We start from the raw sequence: 13,167 nt of genomic DNA on the forward strand, positions 1-13,167 counted from the left end.
AGGGGCGAGGGGCCCTGGCTGTAGCAGTGACACGAGAGAGTTATGTAGTCTTCTGTCCAGAGCACTCGATGGCACCGAAGGCAGGAGATCTAAACGATAACCACAGAATTCTGAAACCTGCCTGTCAAGGAGGCAGCTGTGGGGTGTGGGAGGGGAGGGGCAGGAAGGAGCAACTCTGCTGGATAGATGTTGACACTGGTGGTAGAACTGGTGTCCAAATATTTTTTTTTAAGAATTTTATTTTATTGAATCACCATGTGGAAAATTACAATGCTTTCAGGCTTAAGTCTCAGTTATAAAATGCTGAAACAACCATCCCTTCACCAGTGCCCATATCCTACCACCAAAAAAAAAAATACACAGTACACCTCCCATCCCGCCCCCCCTGCACCCACCCCCTCCCCGCTTTGTAACTGATAAATTTCACTTTACTTTCTATTTACTTTGGTTACATTCAATATTTCAACACAAACCTCACTATTATTGTTAGGAGCACCCCACTAGAGTCAGACCTGTTGTGAAGAGATACCACAGCCGCGCGGTTTTGGATTTCTGTACTTTAGCTACTAAGTCTAGGGAGATTTCATCCAGATATTGGATCATTGCAAGCTTGTAAACCCCATCTGTGGTTGTCATAATATGGCGGTCACCACGCCCTTCACCCCCAGCAAGGAAGAGGCGAGAGAGAGAAATACCTTTCCCCTCCTGGGCGGACATGGGGCCGTGGCTTAGTTCTCAGTCTGGAGACATTCTGCGAGGAGCTGCCCATGCCGAAAAATTTAGCTGGAGTCTGGAGTCACGCTCGTGCAGCTGCGGAGAGGCTGCACACATGTGCGGCCCCCAGGATCACATCTTGGCAGCTGGTGTCCAAATATTTTATGCCTAAAACCAAACTATCAATAACTTGCAGATCATGGTTAATTACATGAAAATTTTATTTTTTTAATTTAATTAATTTATTTATTTTTTTCTTTTTGGGTCACACCCGGCAATGCACAGGGGTTATTCCTGGCTCATGCACTCAGGAATTACTCCTGGCGGTGCTCGGGGACCATATGGGATGCTGGGAATCGAACCCGGGTCGACTGAGTGCAAGGCAAACGCCCTACCCGCTGTGCTATTGCTCCAGCCCCAATTACATGAAAATTTTAAAATAAAGTTTAAATACATGAAGTGTGCACTGTGTGATTTCTATCTCACAATGAAGCTGTTTTATCAAAAGAAGGTGGGGATCAGGGAGGGGTGGAGAAACAGCTCTCAAATTCAATGCCAGGCACAGCAGACTCTATGCCCAGGGAAGTTCGGGGGACCCCAGAATCCCTGGTGGATTGACACCCGCATCTGGGCTTGTGTAACAAAACATGGGGGTCATAAAAATGTGTTTTAGAGGTTGATAGTACAGGAGATAGGGGTTTTGCCTTGTATGCAGCTGACCTGGGTTAGATCTCATCATCCCATATGGTGCCCCGAGCCCCACCAGAAGTGATCCCTGAATACAGAGCCAGAAGTAAGACCTGAGCACAGCCTGGAACGGCTCCCGAATAAAACAAACAAAACCGAAACAAAAAAAAAACCCAAAAACGTGTTTAAGATAAATTTATGATTCATTCTAGTAAATATCTGATTTGTATATTTAATGTATGTTTCTGAAATCACATAAATATTTCTCAGACAATGAGACCGAAGCAATAGTATGGAGGGTAGGGCGTTTGCCTTGCACACGGCTGACCCAGGTTCAATCCCCAGCATACCAATGGTCCCCTGAGCACTGCCAGGAGTAATTCCTGAGACTGAGTGCAAAGTCAGGAGTAAGTTCTGAGTGATTCAACCCCCGCAAAATTTCTCAGGTAAAAAGGGGGTGACGATCTAAGAAAGCATAAACAGCCCTGCTCGGGCAATGAGGCAGGTGGTGGTGGACAGGCTCAGTGACTGAAGCCAACAGTGCCCATAGGACTGTGAATGAGGATGGCGCCAGGTAGGGACAGCACAGGAAGTGTCTCCCAGCCCGAACTCTCCTGGCCTGGGGGCCGCGAGGCGGGACTCCCAGGGATGCACTTTTGCAAGCAGCTTTAAGCACATGGACTTTGCCCTCTGCAGGCTCTTCAGACAGGGACAGCCACGACACAGCACACAGGAGTGGTTGGTTCGCGTGTTTATTTATCATGGAGTATTTTACATGCAAGAACCCACGCTAGGAAGCTGATGTCTGGATGGAGAGCCGGTGTGTGGGAGTGACCAAGGGTCCTGACCCTGCTCAGAACTCGCGGGCTCTGCCCACAGAACTGCATGACAGTGACAGACACCAGACTGGGACAACCAGACAACAAACGCAACACACTCTCTTCTCAGCAGCCCCCAACAATCCTGAGAACACTTATGAATGAAGTGCAAACTTTCAGAAATAAATACCACATGCCCCTTTCTCCAGAGGACCTGGAGGCCCTACAGAGAGAAGCAGAGTGACCGCAGACACAGGCAGGCTGGCTGGCAGCTGCAGGGAAGCCCAGCTTGGCGGCTTGGACCCCCCATGGACAGGAAAGGGCACTAGGAGAGGCTGGTACCACAGGGGGGCATTTCCTGAGCACACAGCTTGGCTATGGCGCTGATGGCAGAAGGGCGGGGGAGGGAAGGGCGCACGGACAGAGGGGAGGTCAGGGAGACTGTGCCCACAGGAGTTGGTTCTGGGGTGCTTTGTCCCAGCCAGCCTCCCACCCCTCTGCTCTGGGTCCCGGGAGAGGAAGGAAGGACAGACACTGAGACAGGGTCCAGGAGACAGCATGGTCGCTCATGCTGGGGGACTGACACAGAAGACAGGACAGAAGACAGACAAGTCACTTCTTCCTTGAGCCCTGGGGCAGCAAGGAAGTTTTTCTGTTGGGCCCCTCATCCTAGCACACCGAGGGGGGCGTGGTGCTCCCTGCTCAGTGCTCAGGGGGTGCCATGAACAGGCTCTGGGTGGGGCAGGCTGGCCCCAGGCCACCACCCACCCCATCTCCCTGGGTCAAACATGCAAAACGTCAGTCCCTGCTGCCCCTGCCCACAGGGGTGGCAGGAGAGAGGCTCATTTGTAATCCCACATACAATGAACACAGGAAAGGTTAAACACATCCCCAAGAAAATATTTTGACAAAATAAATATTTTAACCTCTAATCAGGTATAATTAGTGCTTATAAGGAGTCCCAGCAATAATTTAGTGTAATTAAGTACATACTGTATCTGTGATGTCTAACACTCGTGGAGAGTTGGGTGGCTCAGAGGGTCTCACTCTCCTGGGGGGCCGGGTGGGGGTTGGGCCTGTTTCCTAGCCAGGCAGTATGGGCTGCGCTCCCCAGAGGCCACCAGGAGCCACAAGCCACATGGCCCAGGACAGGCCACCCAGAAGGGCTGCACAGAGCCTTCTCAAGGGCACCTGGCCTGCACCTGCTTCTTCCTGCACAAGCCTCAAGGGTCCCCCAGCCCGGGGTGGGGCTGCCTCTGGACTCCTGTCTGGGCAGGAAGTACTGGAGAGCCTGCGGGGCAGCCCTGACTGGGAAGGCAGGTGACTCTCCTCTGTGTGGGCCAGTGGCTTCCCGCCAGCCTCTGGAGTCCACTGGCCCACCTGGCACACTGGGATGCGGGCAGCTCTGGCTGGGCCTCTGTGTCACCTGCTGCTCCCAGGAGCCTCCTCTCCCTCGGACCCTCCAGGCTGCCGCTCTTGCAGGGACTCCCCCTTTGCAATGTGGCAAGGATGCGGCCTGGCTGCTCCGGTCGGCTGGGAAAGGCCCACGCCCTCCAAGAATCCTGTTAGAGTACAGGCTGGCATACCACCTGGGGGTTCGGGACGACTGAGTCAGCCTGGTCTCTCCCTGTGGCCACGTCAAGCCAGCTCACCTCGGGAGCATCAGGCTGACCTGGGGGCCTGTCCTGGGGAACCAGAGGCTGGGCTGGCTGAGGAGCAGTCGTGGGACAGAGGCTGCCAGAGGGCAGGGCAGCCATCGGGCTGGCCCCCTGCAAAGAGGAGCTCCAGGTGTCGTCTGATATCTGAAGTGTGACACCCCCAGCTGGTCTGACAGATGGGCGTGCAGTCACTCCTGCTGTGCCAGATGGGCACGAGGCTCGGGTGGGCATAACCGCTGGCCAGCGTGGCTCTCCCTGGCTCCACACATCAGACCCGAGTCAGGCCCATCTCCGCCGCATGGGCTGCTGCACTGGGGCATCAGTGCGGGACCTGGGCATGACTGACCTGGCCAAGGGTGCCGCGTGGAGTGCCCACGGGAATGCAGACGTGGACCATGAGGACGCGCGTTCTGTCTGAGGCGGCCCACTGAGACCGCTGCTGCTTCTGGGGCTGAGGCCAGGCAAGAGGGGCTCGGGAACTGCAGTCATGCACGCAGTGTCCCTGGCCAGGGACAGGAGGCCCCAGACCTGAACTGCTTGGCCCAGACTTAGCTTGGAGAGAGGGTGCGAATGGTGGCCTGGGGGAGTCTGGGGTGGGGAGGCCAGACCTCCCTTGCACAGCTCCAGGCCCTCACAATCAGGAACTGGGCCTCCACTGGCTCTGGCCTCTCTTTGTTAGTCACCTACCTGGCCCTGCCAGGCCTGGAGAGGCCCCAGGCTGCTCCAGGTCAGGTCACAGCGCCAAGCAGAGCATGCACAGACCCCACAGAGCTTCCCCAGCAGCCCCGAGAGTGTCCCCCGCAGCCTGTCTCACAGGCCGCCACGGGAGCACTGCCAACCAGCTGCCCTGGGCACTGTCCCTCCCCACAAGGGCCCGAGCCAGCTGGGGCCTGCGATTGGGCTAGCAGCTGAGTGATGGAGAGATCAAGAAGATGAGAGACCCTACATGTGGCCACCCCCAGCGCCTTCTAAAGTGCCATAGGTAGCATGCGTCAGGGAGCAGCAGTCCGGGCAGGAAGCCCGGGGCTGCGGCTGCAGACAAGCTCTTTCTGGAGCAGAGGGGCTCAGGGGGTCGGCCAGCCCCAGCAGAGCCAGGAGTCAGGCAGAGGCAGAGACACGGGAAGGGGCCGGGCCCAGACGCCAGTCCAGGTGTCTGCTAAGAAAACGACCCCTGGGTCTGCCCTGCCTGAGGCCAGGCCCCACCGCTCACTCTTCCCCAAAAGCAACGTGGGCAGAGGTGGCTGTGGAGCAGGAGGGTGGGGCAGGGCGGGCCTCTGGCTGCAGCACCTCACCCCTGCACCGGGAGGAAAGTGGCTGAAGCCGGTCCTGACTAGTGGGAGGCCTGGGGGCAAACATAGTGGCATTTCCAAAGAGACACAGCAGCACAGGACCCTGTGGGGCTGGGAGGGAGGAGTGGCCAGTGCCTGGTGTGAGGTGGGGGTGACCTGCTGTGTGGGGAGCCGGACCACAGCACAGCTCACAGGGCGAAGAGGGCGTCGTCAGAGCGCTCGGGCTTCTTCCGGCTGGAAGGGGTGGAGGCCGGGGCTGGGGCCTCCGCAGGCGGGGAGGGGAGGTTGGGAGCCATTTCAGCAGCTTTGGCTCTTTCTTCCAGGAATTTATCAAACTCTGCAACACAAAACCAAAACAAGGGCGGGGTTGGGAGGCAGCCAGGCTCAGACCACCTCTCCCTGCAGGCCGCCCAGACACCTGTCCCACTGTGCCACTCTCCTCCGGACCACCCGCCAGGAGGGAGGTGAGAAGCAGTGGGGAGCAGCGAACAGAGTCGGGGAGCCTGGGGTGTGCTGCTCCTTCTCCCAGCTCTGGGAGGCCCTGGGCCACGACAAGGCTGCCTTCCCTCCTACAGAGAAGGTTCTGGAAACACCACAGTGCAGGGCACTGATTGCTGCCTGCCTGGACCTACCTGGAGCTGTTCCAGTCTTTGTTTATTTTGGGTTCTGGGCCACACCCATCAATGCTCAGGGCTTACTCCTGGCTCTGTGCTCAGGGGTCACTCCCAGTACGGCTCGAGGGACAGTGGAAGGTGCCAAGATCAAGCCCGGGTTGGTTGTTCGCAAGGCGCATACCTTACCTCCTGTATTTTTGCTCTGGCCCTGGATCTGCTCCATTTTTAGCTCAGCACTAGGGCAGGGCAGAGAGCAGGAATATCCGGGCAGCTTCCCCACCAGCGAGGGGACTGAGCAGAGGTAGCGGGAAGAGGTGTGAGGTGAGGTGGAGGGGCGGCAAGTGGGAAGTCTGGGACAGGAACTTCACCACCATTCAGTGGTACCCCAAAGGAGAGGTGGTAGGAAGTGGGCTGACCCTGCCCGAACACCCCACTGCAGGCCTGCCTCCTCCCCACCGCTGGACGGAGCATCTGGAGCGAGGAGCTGCTGGCTGAATGGCGTGCTAGCCCAACACAGTGGTCTGTACCCACTGTTATCAGCTCTATCGCTTTCCTTGTCAGCTGGAGGCCTCAGTGGGGCAGAGCCAAGTCCTGGCACAGGCTGGCACCAGGAGGTGCTCTGATGGTTGGGTGCCAGCTAATGGGCCTCCCCACACTTGGGGTGCAAGCAGAAAATAGTAGGGAGGGGGCTAGGTCATACCTTCACTGGTGACTCCTTCTTCCGGGTCATCGCCCTTCTGTGGGGGAAGAGAGAGTGCATTAGAGCCCACCCATGGAGCACTGCCCCCAGGGACCCTGCCAGGACCCACAAAGCTCCCCACTTCTCCTCCCCCAGTTCTATGATATTTTCTGACACACTTTTTCAAAAGAAAACAAAAAGAAACAAAAGTGGCTTCCATCCTCTGGAAGGGCCAGACAGGAAAACCAAGAAAAAGCGCCTGGTGGGCTCTGAGGCCGGCCTGGCCGCCCCGGGCTCTCAGGTGACCAATAGCTGTGAACGGGCAGGAGGCCTGGAAGGGCAGGGTGGGAAGTCTGGGGCACAGGGCCTGGTGCCAGTCCATGCTTGCCGTGGAGGGTGACTCCCTGCGACACCCTCCCAATGCCGCCCAAGTGTGCTCCACAGCTGTGCTGGCACCATAGGGCAGGGGCCTCCTCCCGTGATGAGGCCCGGAGTGGGGGCGGTCAGATTGCGCTGTTGGGCTGGCTTGTTTCATGTTGTGGGGTCACACCTGGGGATACTCAGGGCTTACTCCTGCCTTGGGAGTCACTCCTGATGGTGCTCAGGGAACCCAGGCGGTGCTGGGGATCAAAAGCCGGTGGCTATAGGGCAGGTACCCTGGCTGCTGTGCTGTCTCCCCAGCCCCAGACTGCATCTTGTTGGAGATCCCAGCGCTCACTCCAGCTCCCGGGACTGCTTGGGGTGTGGGGCTGCACTGCGGCCTGGGTGGGGAGGCAGAAACGCTGGGCCAGGTCAGGAGACTGACTTCCTTCCTGGTTCTGCCACCAACTTGCGTCCCCTTGCTCTGGAAGTCTCCCCACTTTCTGTTTTGAAGCCCCAAACAGCCACGCTCAGGGCTTACTCCTGGCTCTGCACTCAGAAACTGCTCCTGGTGGGCTTGGGTGACCATATAGGGTGCCAGGGTTCGAACCAGGGTTGGATGCGTGTAAAGCAAATGCTCTTCTTTCTGTACTATTGCTCCAGCCCCAGACTCCCCCTTTCTTTTCTAAAAATATTAATCCCATTTTAAAATTTCATTTTTTTAATAATCCAAGTTTTATTTAATTTATTTTTGGGTCATATTCAGTGATGCTAAGGGGTCACTCCTGGCTCTGCACTCAGAAATTAACTCCTGGCAGTGCATGGGTGGACCATATGGGATGCCGGGGATCGAACCCAGGTCGGCCACATGCAAAGCAAACACCGTCCCCACTGTGCTATCACTCCAGCCACCAGCCTCCCCCTTTCTGGACCATAGGATCCCCGTGTGAAGTGTGAGCCTTGGTCCCTCCTGTAGCTAAGAAAGAAGCTTCTTGTTTTCTAGGTATTCCTTTGGGAAAGATATCATGCGGGGGGAGGGGAGTTCTTCCTCGCCTGTACCTGGCCCACCTGAACAGGCTGGGGGCTGCAGAGAGAGCAAGTCCTTGGGGGAGTGGGAGCCCACAGCTCTGCTTGTCCAGGGCCAGCTGCGTGGCACCATACTCTCCCGCCCTTTCCCTGAGAAGAGAAACAATAGTCTCTGGGGTTCTTTTATTTGTTGTCATCAGTTAAAGGAAAAAAACTGGGGGGCAGCACGCCTATGCAGTGCCTGGCTCTGTGCTCAAGGATCATGCCTGGCAGGGATCGGGGACCACATGGGTCCCAGGGATCAAGCCAGGCAAGAGGCCCTACATCCTGTTCTGTCTCTGTCTCCAAGGTAAAGGGAAATGTCATAGGGGGTCTCCCTGGCTGTGTGTGGGCACTTGAGAGTCACCCTCAGCAATTCTGGGTTGCTGTGTGGGTCTGATGATGTGGAACTCAGGCCTGTGACAGGGGCTACTCCTGCCTGATGGGACGGGGCCAGCAGGGCCAGGCCGGGTGACACTGGGGCCCCTTTGAGTCATCTCCCCCACCTGTGGTTCTTTCTCATTTTCTTTTTCTGTGTGTGTGGGGGTGGATGTCAGGAAGGGGTGGGCCCATCTAGGCTGCTGGTTCCCAGGTCACTCCCAGCTTGGTGTTGTGGGCTTGGTCCTGACAGTGCTCAGGGGACCGAGTGGTACTGGGGACAGAACTGGGCTCACCACATGCACAGCATGAGCGCCAGTCCTTTGAGTGGTCTCTGCCCCAGCCCTGACGTTCTTTTGTTTTTATTTTTATGGTGCTATGGATTGAATCCAGGGTCTCGCAAATGCGAGGCAAATCCTAGGTTTATTTTATTGATTTATTTTAGTTTTGGGACCACACCAGGCAGTGCTTAGGGCTTATTCCTGGCTCTGAGCTCAGAGATGACTCCTGTGGGCTCTGGGACTATAAGGGGTACCACGGGTAGAACCCAGGTGGCTGCGTGCAAGGTGAGCGCCTTACCCACTAGACTATTTTTTTCATGCTCCGGTTCCACTCCCAGATTCTTTTAAATCAAAGATACCACAAGATACCAGGGAAGGGGGAATGATAATGATTTTAGAAAGAAGAAAAAAACTAGACCCACCATATACATTTCATAATTAAATTTAAAAAAAGAAATGATAACAACAACAAAAAATCACTCGAAACAAAAAAACATCCCAAACCTTGCAACTCCCTCCCTCCAAAACAAGCCCCCAACAAAAACCTGGCTCACACGCCCTAAAACAGAAACAAGCGCATGCTTTAGGAGCCTGATTGGGCCGACTCAGACTCGGCCTCTGAGGCCTCGGAAGCTGCTGAGGGCTGAGCCAGCGGGGCCCAGGCTGCCTCCACTGCGGCGAGCTCCACACTTGGCTGTGTCGGAGGGCGTGCGGGGTGTGGAGCTGGCTTTCAGGAACTGGGCCAGACCCTCCTGTCTCTCCTTCAGCGCCCACTCTGGCCTGGGCCTGCAGGTGCCACCAGAGGCATGTCCTCTGAAGAGCCACTGGCTTCCCCCCACCCCCCTCTGCCCGGCCACACACACACACACACACACACACTAGATAAAAGTCGAGTCTCACCAGGTCCGTCCTGAGCCACACCTCAATGTCGTCCATGACAGAGGGCTGAGCAACGGGGATCTATGGAGGCGGCAAGCGGCAGGCACCCCACACAGCCAGGCAAGGGGAGACAGAACACCGGAACAAAAGAAATTGTCAAAAGCAACCCCCAAATGAAACAAAAACGTACAAAGTAAAAACAAACAAAAAACCATGATTGGCACAGCAGGTGCGGGCACACAAGGCAGCCATGGGAGCAACGGCAGCGGGAGATGGAGGCTGAGCAGGGGAGGCGACGGGCAGGGGTGCAGGGAGACGGGCACAGCACGAATTCTTGACATGGAGAACTTTTTTTTTTCTTTTTGGGTCACACCCGGTGATGCACAGGGGTTACTCCTGGCTTATGCACTCAGGAATTACTCCTGGCGGTGCTCGGGGAACCATATGGGATGCTGGGAATTGAACCCGGGTCAGCCGCGTGCAAGGCAAACGCCCTACCCGCTGTGCTATCGCTCCAGCCCCAACATGGAGAACTTTTTGACTACATCTGTTGGTGTTCGGGCGTGGGGTCTCTCTCACAGCCCAGCACTGCCAAGCAAAACCTTCTAATCTGAGGGACGTGTTGCTCCTGCAGGTGCCTCTCAACGCCTCGCTCCTGCCAGTCCGAAGAGCAGGGCTATTTCTAGAAAAGTCGCCTGCACGCCTCGAGAGCTGGCTTCACCCGTGACTTCACAATCCAGGGTAAGAAGACAGTTAAAATAAGCAGGAAGACTTTTATTTATTTATTTTTCCCAAACCTTGAAAATACTGTGACCTGCTGATGGTGGAGACCAGCCCCCTGAGGTGACTCGGGGAGCTGGTAGTGGGCCCCCGTTTCCCCTCAAGCGCTCAGGCGGGAAGCAGAGCCAGCCTGGGAGAGCCAGGCTCAGTTTGCTCAGGGCACACATGTCAAAATGGACCGTCCTCAGGGAGAGGAGGGCCTGGGTGTGGCTGGGCCCAACAGGATCCAGGCACTTTTCATCACCAACAGGAATAGGACAAGAAAAGAAGGCTTTGATGACAAAAGAGACTACTGGGCTTTAGTCATCTCTGTGTCCCTTCAGGGAAAAAAATCCCAAAGCAGCTCTTGAAGGCTATCACTTCCTGTCTTCCCAGCTCTTAGGGCCTGGGCTGGGCTTCAACAAAGAAAAGAAATTCAGCTGAGAGTTGAGGAATAGTTGGGAATGGGCTGGCCCCCGCGGAGCCCAAACTTGTGGGGCAGAAATTCTGAATAAGGCATTCAGCTTTAGGTCTCAGACAGGAGTAAAGACCACCTTTAACCTTTAACCCCATACATTAAGGAACCGCTGGTTCCTGAGACCCCAGCTGATGTGCCTCCTCCCCTGACTGGCTTTGGGAAGTCCCTTTCAGGGACGCACTCACAAGTTCACTATTTCTAGAAAAACTGCCGGCCCTGAATTTATATGTGGTTGGGTTCACTCCAGTGTCACAATCTAGGATGAGAAGAAAGTTAAAATAAGTAGTGAACCTTAGTGTCTGCCAAATCTGAAGACTAGAATTACCTCAACATGGAAAAGGAAGACAGGAAAGAGCAGAGACTTCCTACCCCCTCCTGCAGGCAGGAACGTGCTGCTCTAGGGCTTGGGTGCAGGAGGAAGGACCCAGCCCACCTATGAGTTGAGCTGGTGTCTAGAGTCTCCCAAAACTGGCTCACTCCCTGTCAGCTGGAGGCAGTGTCCAGGCTCAGGGGAAATGCAGAGTGGAGTTTCTCTCCAGGCTCTGGATCTGCCAGTCATACTCATTTAGAATCTAGGAAATCTACATGGGAAGCTTCTGTCGTGTGTGTGTGTGTGTGTGTGTGTGTGTTTGTGCGCGCACACTCATTTTATTTCTTGATTTTGGGCCACATGTGGCTGTGTTTAGGGCTGACTCCTGGTTCTGTACTCAGGAGTCACCCTTGGTGATGCTCAGGGCATCATATGCCATATTGGGATCAAACCAGGATTGGCTGCATGCAAGGTCAAGTGCCTTAACCCTTGTACTAACTCTCCAGCCTCATGTGTGCTATTTAAATTTTTTGACTTTCTGGGGATGGAAGAGTGTTAAAATGGGTCCAAGAGATAGGACAGCAGGTTAGACCCTGGCTCTAGTTGGGCACTGTGCTCAGTGATTCCTGAGGGCAGAATCAAGATAAGCCCGAGAACAGCCAGGTGTGGCCCCCAAACCATAAAACCAAACCAAAACAAAAGTTCAAATGAAGATCTACAAGGAGTTCAACTCTCCCTAAAGTCACACAGAAGCATAGATGATGGAGGGTTAGCTTCAGGCCAGCCTCTACCTTCGTTGTTTTGGGGAAATATTAAAAATGATTTCCTTTTCTTCAGACAGGACCCAGAAGCAGGATGGTCGGGTTCTGGGGCAATGTGATGGGGAAGGCACAAAGAAAGCAGCAGGGTACGTGCGGGGCAAGCTGCTCATTTCACACTCCCTGGCAGGATGGCTGCCTCGATACTTCCCAAGACAGGAGATGCCAATTTTCATTACCTGGATATTCTGAAGTCAGAACGCCTGGCCTGAGAGGATGCATGTCATGCTCAGTTCCCAGAGCAAAGCTTAGAAAGTCAGCCACAGTTCCAACGAGAAACTGTTCCCAGCGATAGACAGCAGTAGCTGCTGAGGGCCATGCTGGGTTGCTTAGACATACCCAGCCTTAGTCCGTGATCACATGAACAATGCCCTCAGCAGGTGCCAAAAGTTTGAAAAAAGCAATTACGGGGTAAGGCGCCTTAAACTTTCAGGTATGGCTTCTAAATTTTTGTTACTATTTAAAAAAAAAAAAAAAAAAAGGACTGTCCTTCACCCTTGGAGGACTGCCCTGAAAGCCAGCATGTTCAGAAAATCAACACCAACAACTGAGAGACTCCTTCCTCTTCCAACAGACCAACCAAACCACCCAGGAGCTGGATCACAGGAACAGTTTTCCTCCTTGGAGACATTTTCTGTAAGTAGTGTGCGGATGGGTGGGCTCAGAGAGCTGCCAAGGGGGAAGGGGGCTGGACCAGGACTGGCAGGAGGGCCCAGCCCCCACGGGGGCAGGACCCGGGACAAGTCCATCTTTCTGGATCTGCTGTTTCACCCAGACACTGCCAAGCCCTACCGCCCAGGAGGTCTGAGCTCTGGGAAGAGCAAGGCAGGTGCCTGGGCCAAGCAATTGCTGGCCTCTGTTTCCTGTTTCCTCACTCACTTTTTGTTTTGTTTCCTCTGTGAAATAAGGGAATGAGCAGGTTGTTTTAGCTTCTACCTGGCAGGAGTCCCCATCCTTTTTTTTTTTTTTTTTTTTTTTTAAGAGTCCCCATCCTTGACTCCAAGGTTGGTTTCTATTTTCTAGTCCAGAAGTGCAGGGAGGTCAGAGGTGACTGCAACAGGCTCCTGATGGGGTGGCAGGCACAGTGCTGGTTTCAGTGAGCCCCTGGGGTGCGGGCTATTAATGGAGTTTATGCGACATCAGATAGGTGTTGGGTCTGGACACATGCCTTATCTACAGCAGCCTCCTCCCCTGGGAAGTCTATGTCTGGAGTATTATACCGGGGTGAAGTTCCTTGGAATTATGAGGGGCAATCAGACACTGACTAAGCACGTGCACTACTCTATAAGGAGAAGCTTAAGAGGAAGCGCCGCTATCAGCTGATAAAAAAAGGGTTTGCCTGAAGAAGGCAAAGTTGGACCCACGAGGCCTGGGGCACAC

At 54.8% G+C, this 13,167-nt stretch overlaps 1 protein-coding gene across 6 annotated transcripts in view; it reads right to left on the reverse strand.

Moving 5' to 3' along the window:
- Positions 1–2,139: 2,139 nt before the first annotated feature.
- The window catches only part of TOM1L2 (target of myb1 like 2 membrane trafficking protein), a 158,450-nt gene continuing 147,422 nt past the window's right edge, over positions 2,140–13,167 (reverse strand). For 5 of the 6 annotated variants that reach the window (XM_055135043.1, XM_004612823.2, XM_055135040.1 and 2 more), the window contains 3 exons: positions 9,444–9,503; positions 6,481–6,517; positions 2,140–5,503 (listed from right to left, as the gene is read on the reverse strand). In XM_055135043.1, coding sequence (XP_054991018.1) covers positions 5,355–5,503; positions 6,481–6,517; positions 9,444–9,503 — 246 coding nt within the window. In that variant the 3' untranslated portion in view covers positions 2,140–5,354. The remainder of the gene's footprint in view (positions 5,504–6,480; positions 6,518–9,443; positions 9,504–13,167) is intronic. The other variant, XM_055135042.1, reaches the window with a different exon arrangement.

This window comes from Sorex araneus, chromosome 4, assembly GCF_027595985.1.
Source record: "Sorex araneus isolate mSorAra2 chromosome 4, mSorAra2.pri, whole genome shotgun sequence".
NCBI lineage: Eukaryota > Metazoa > Chordata > Mammalia > Eulipotyphla > Soricidae > Sorex > Sorex araneus.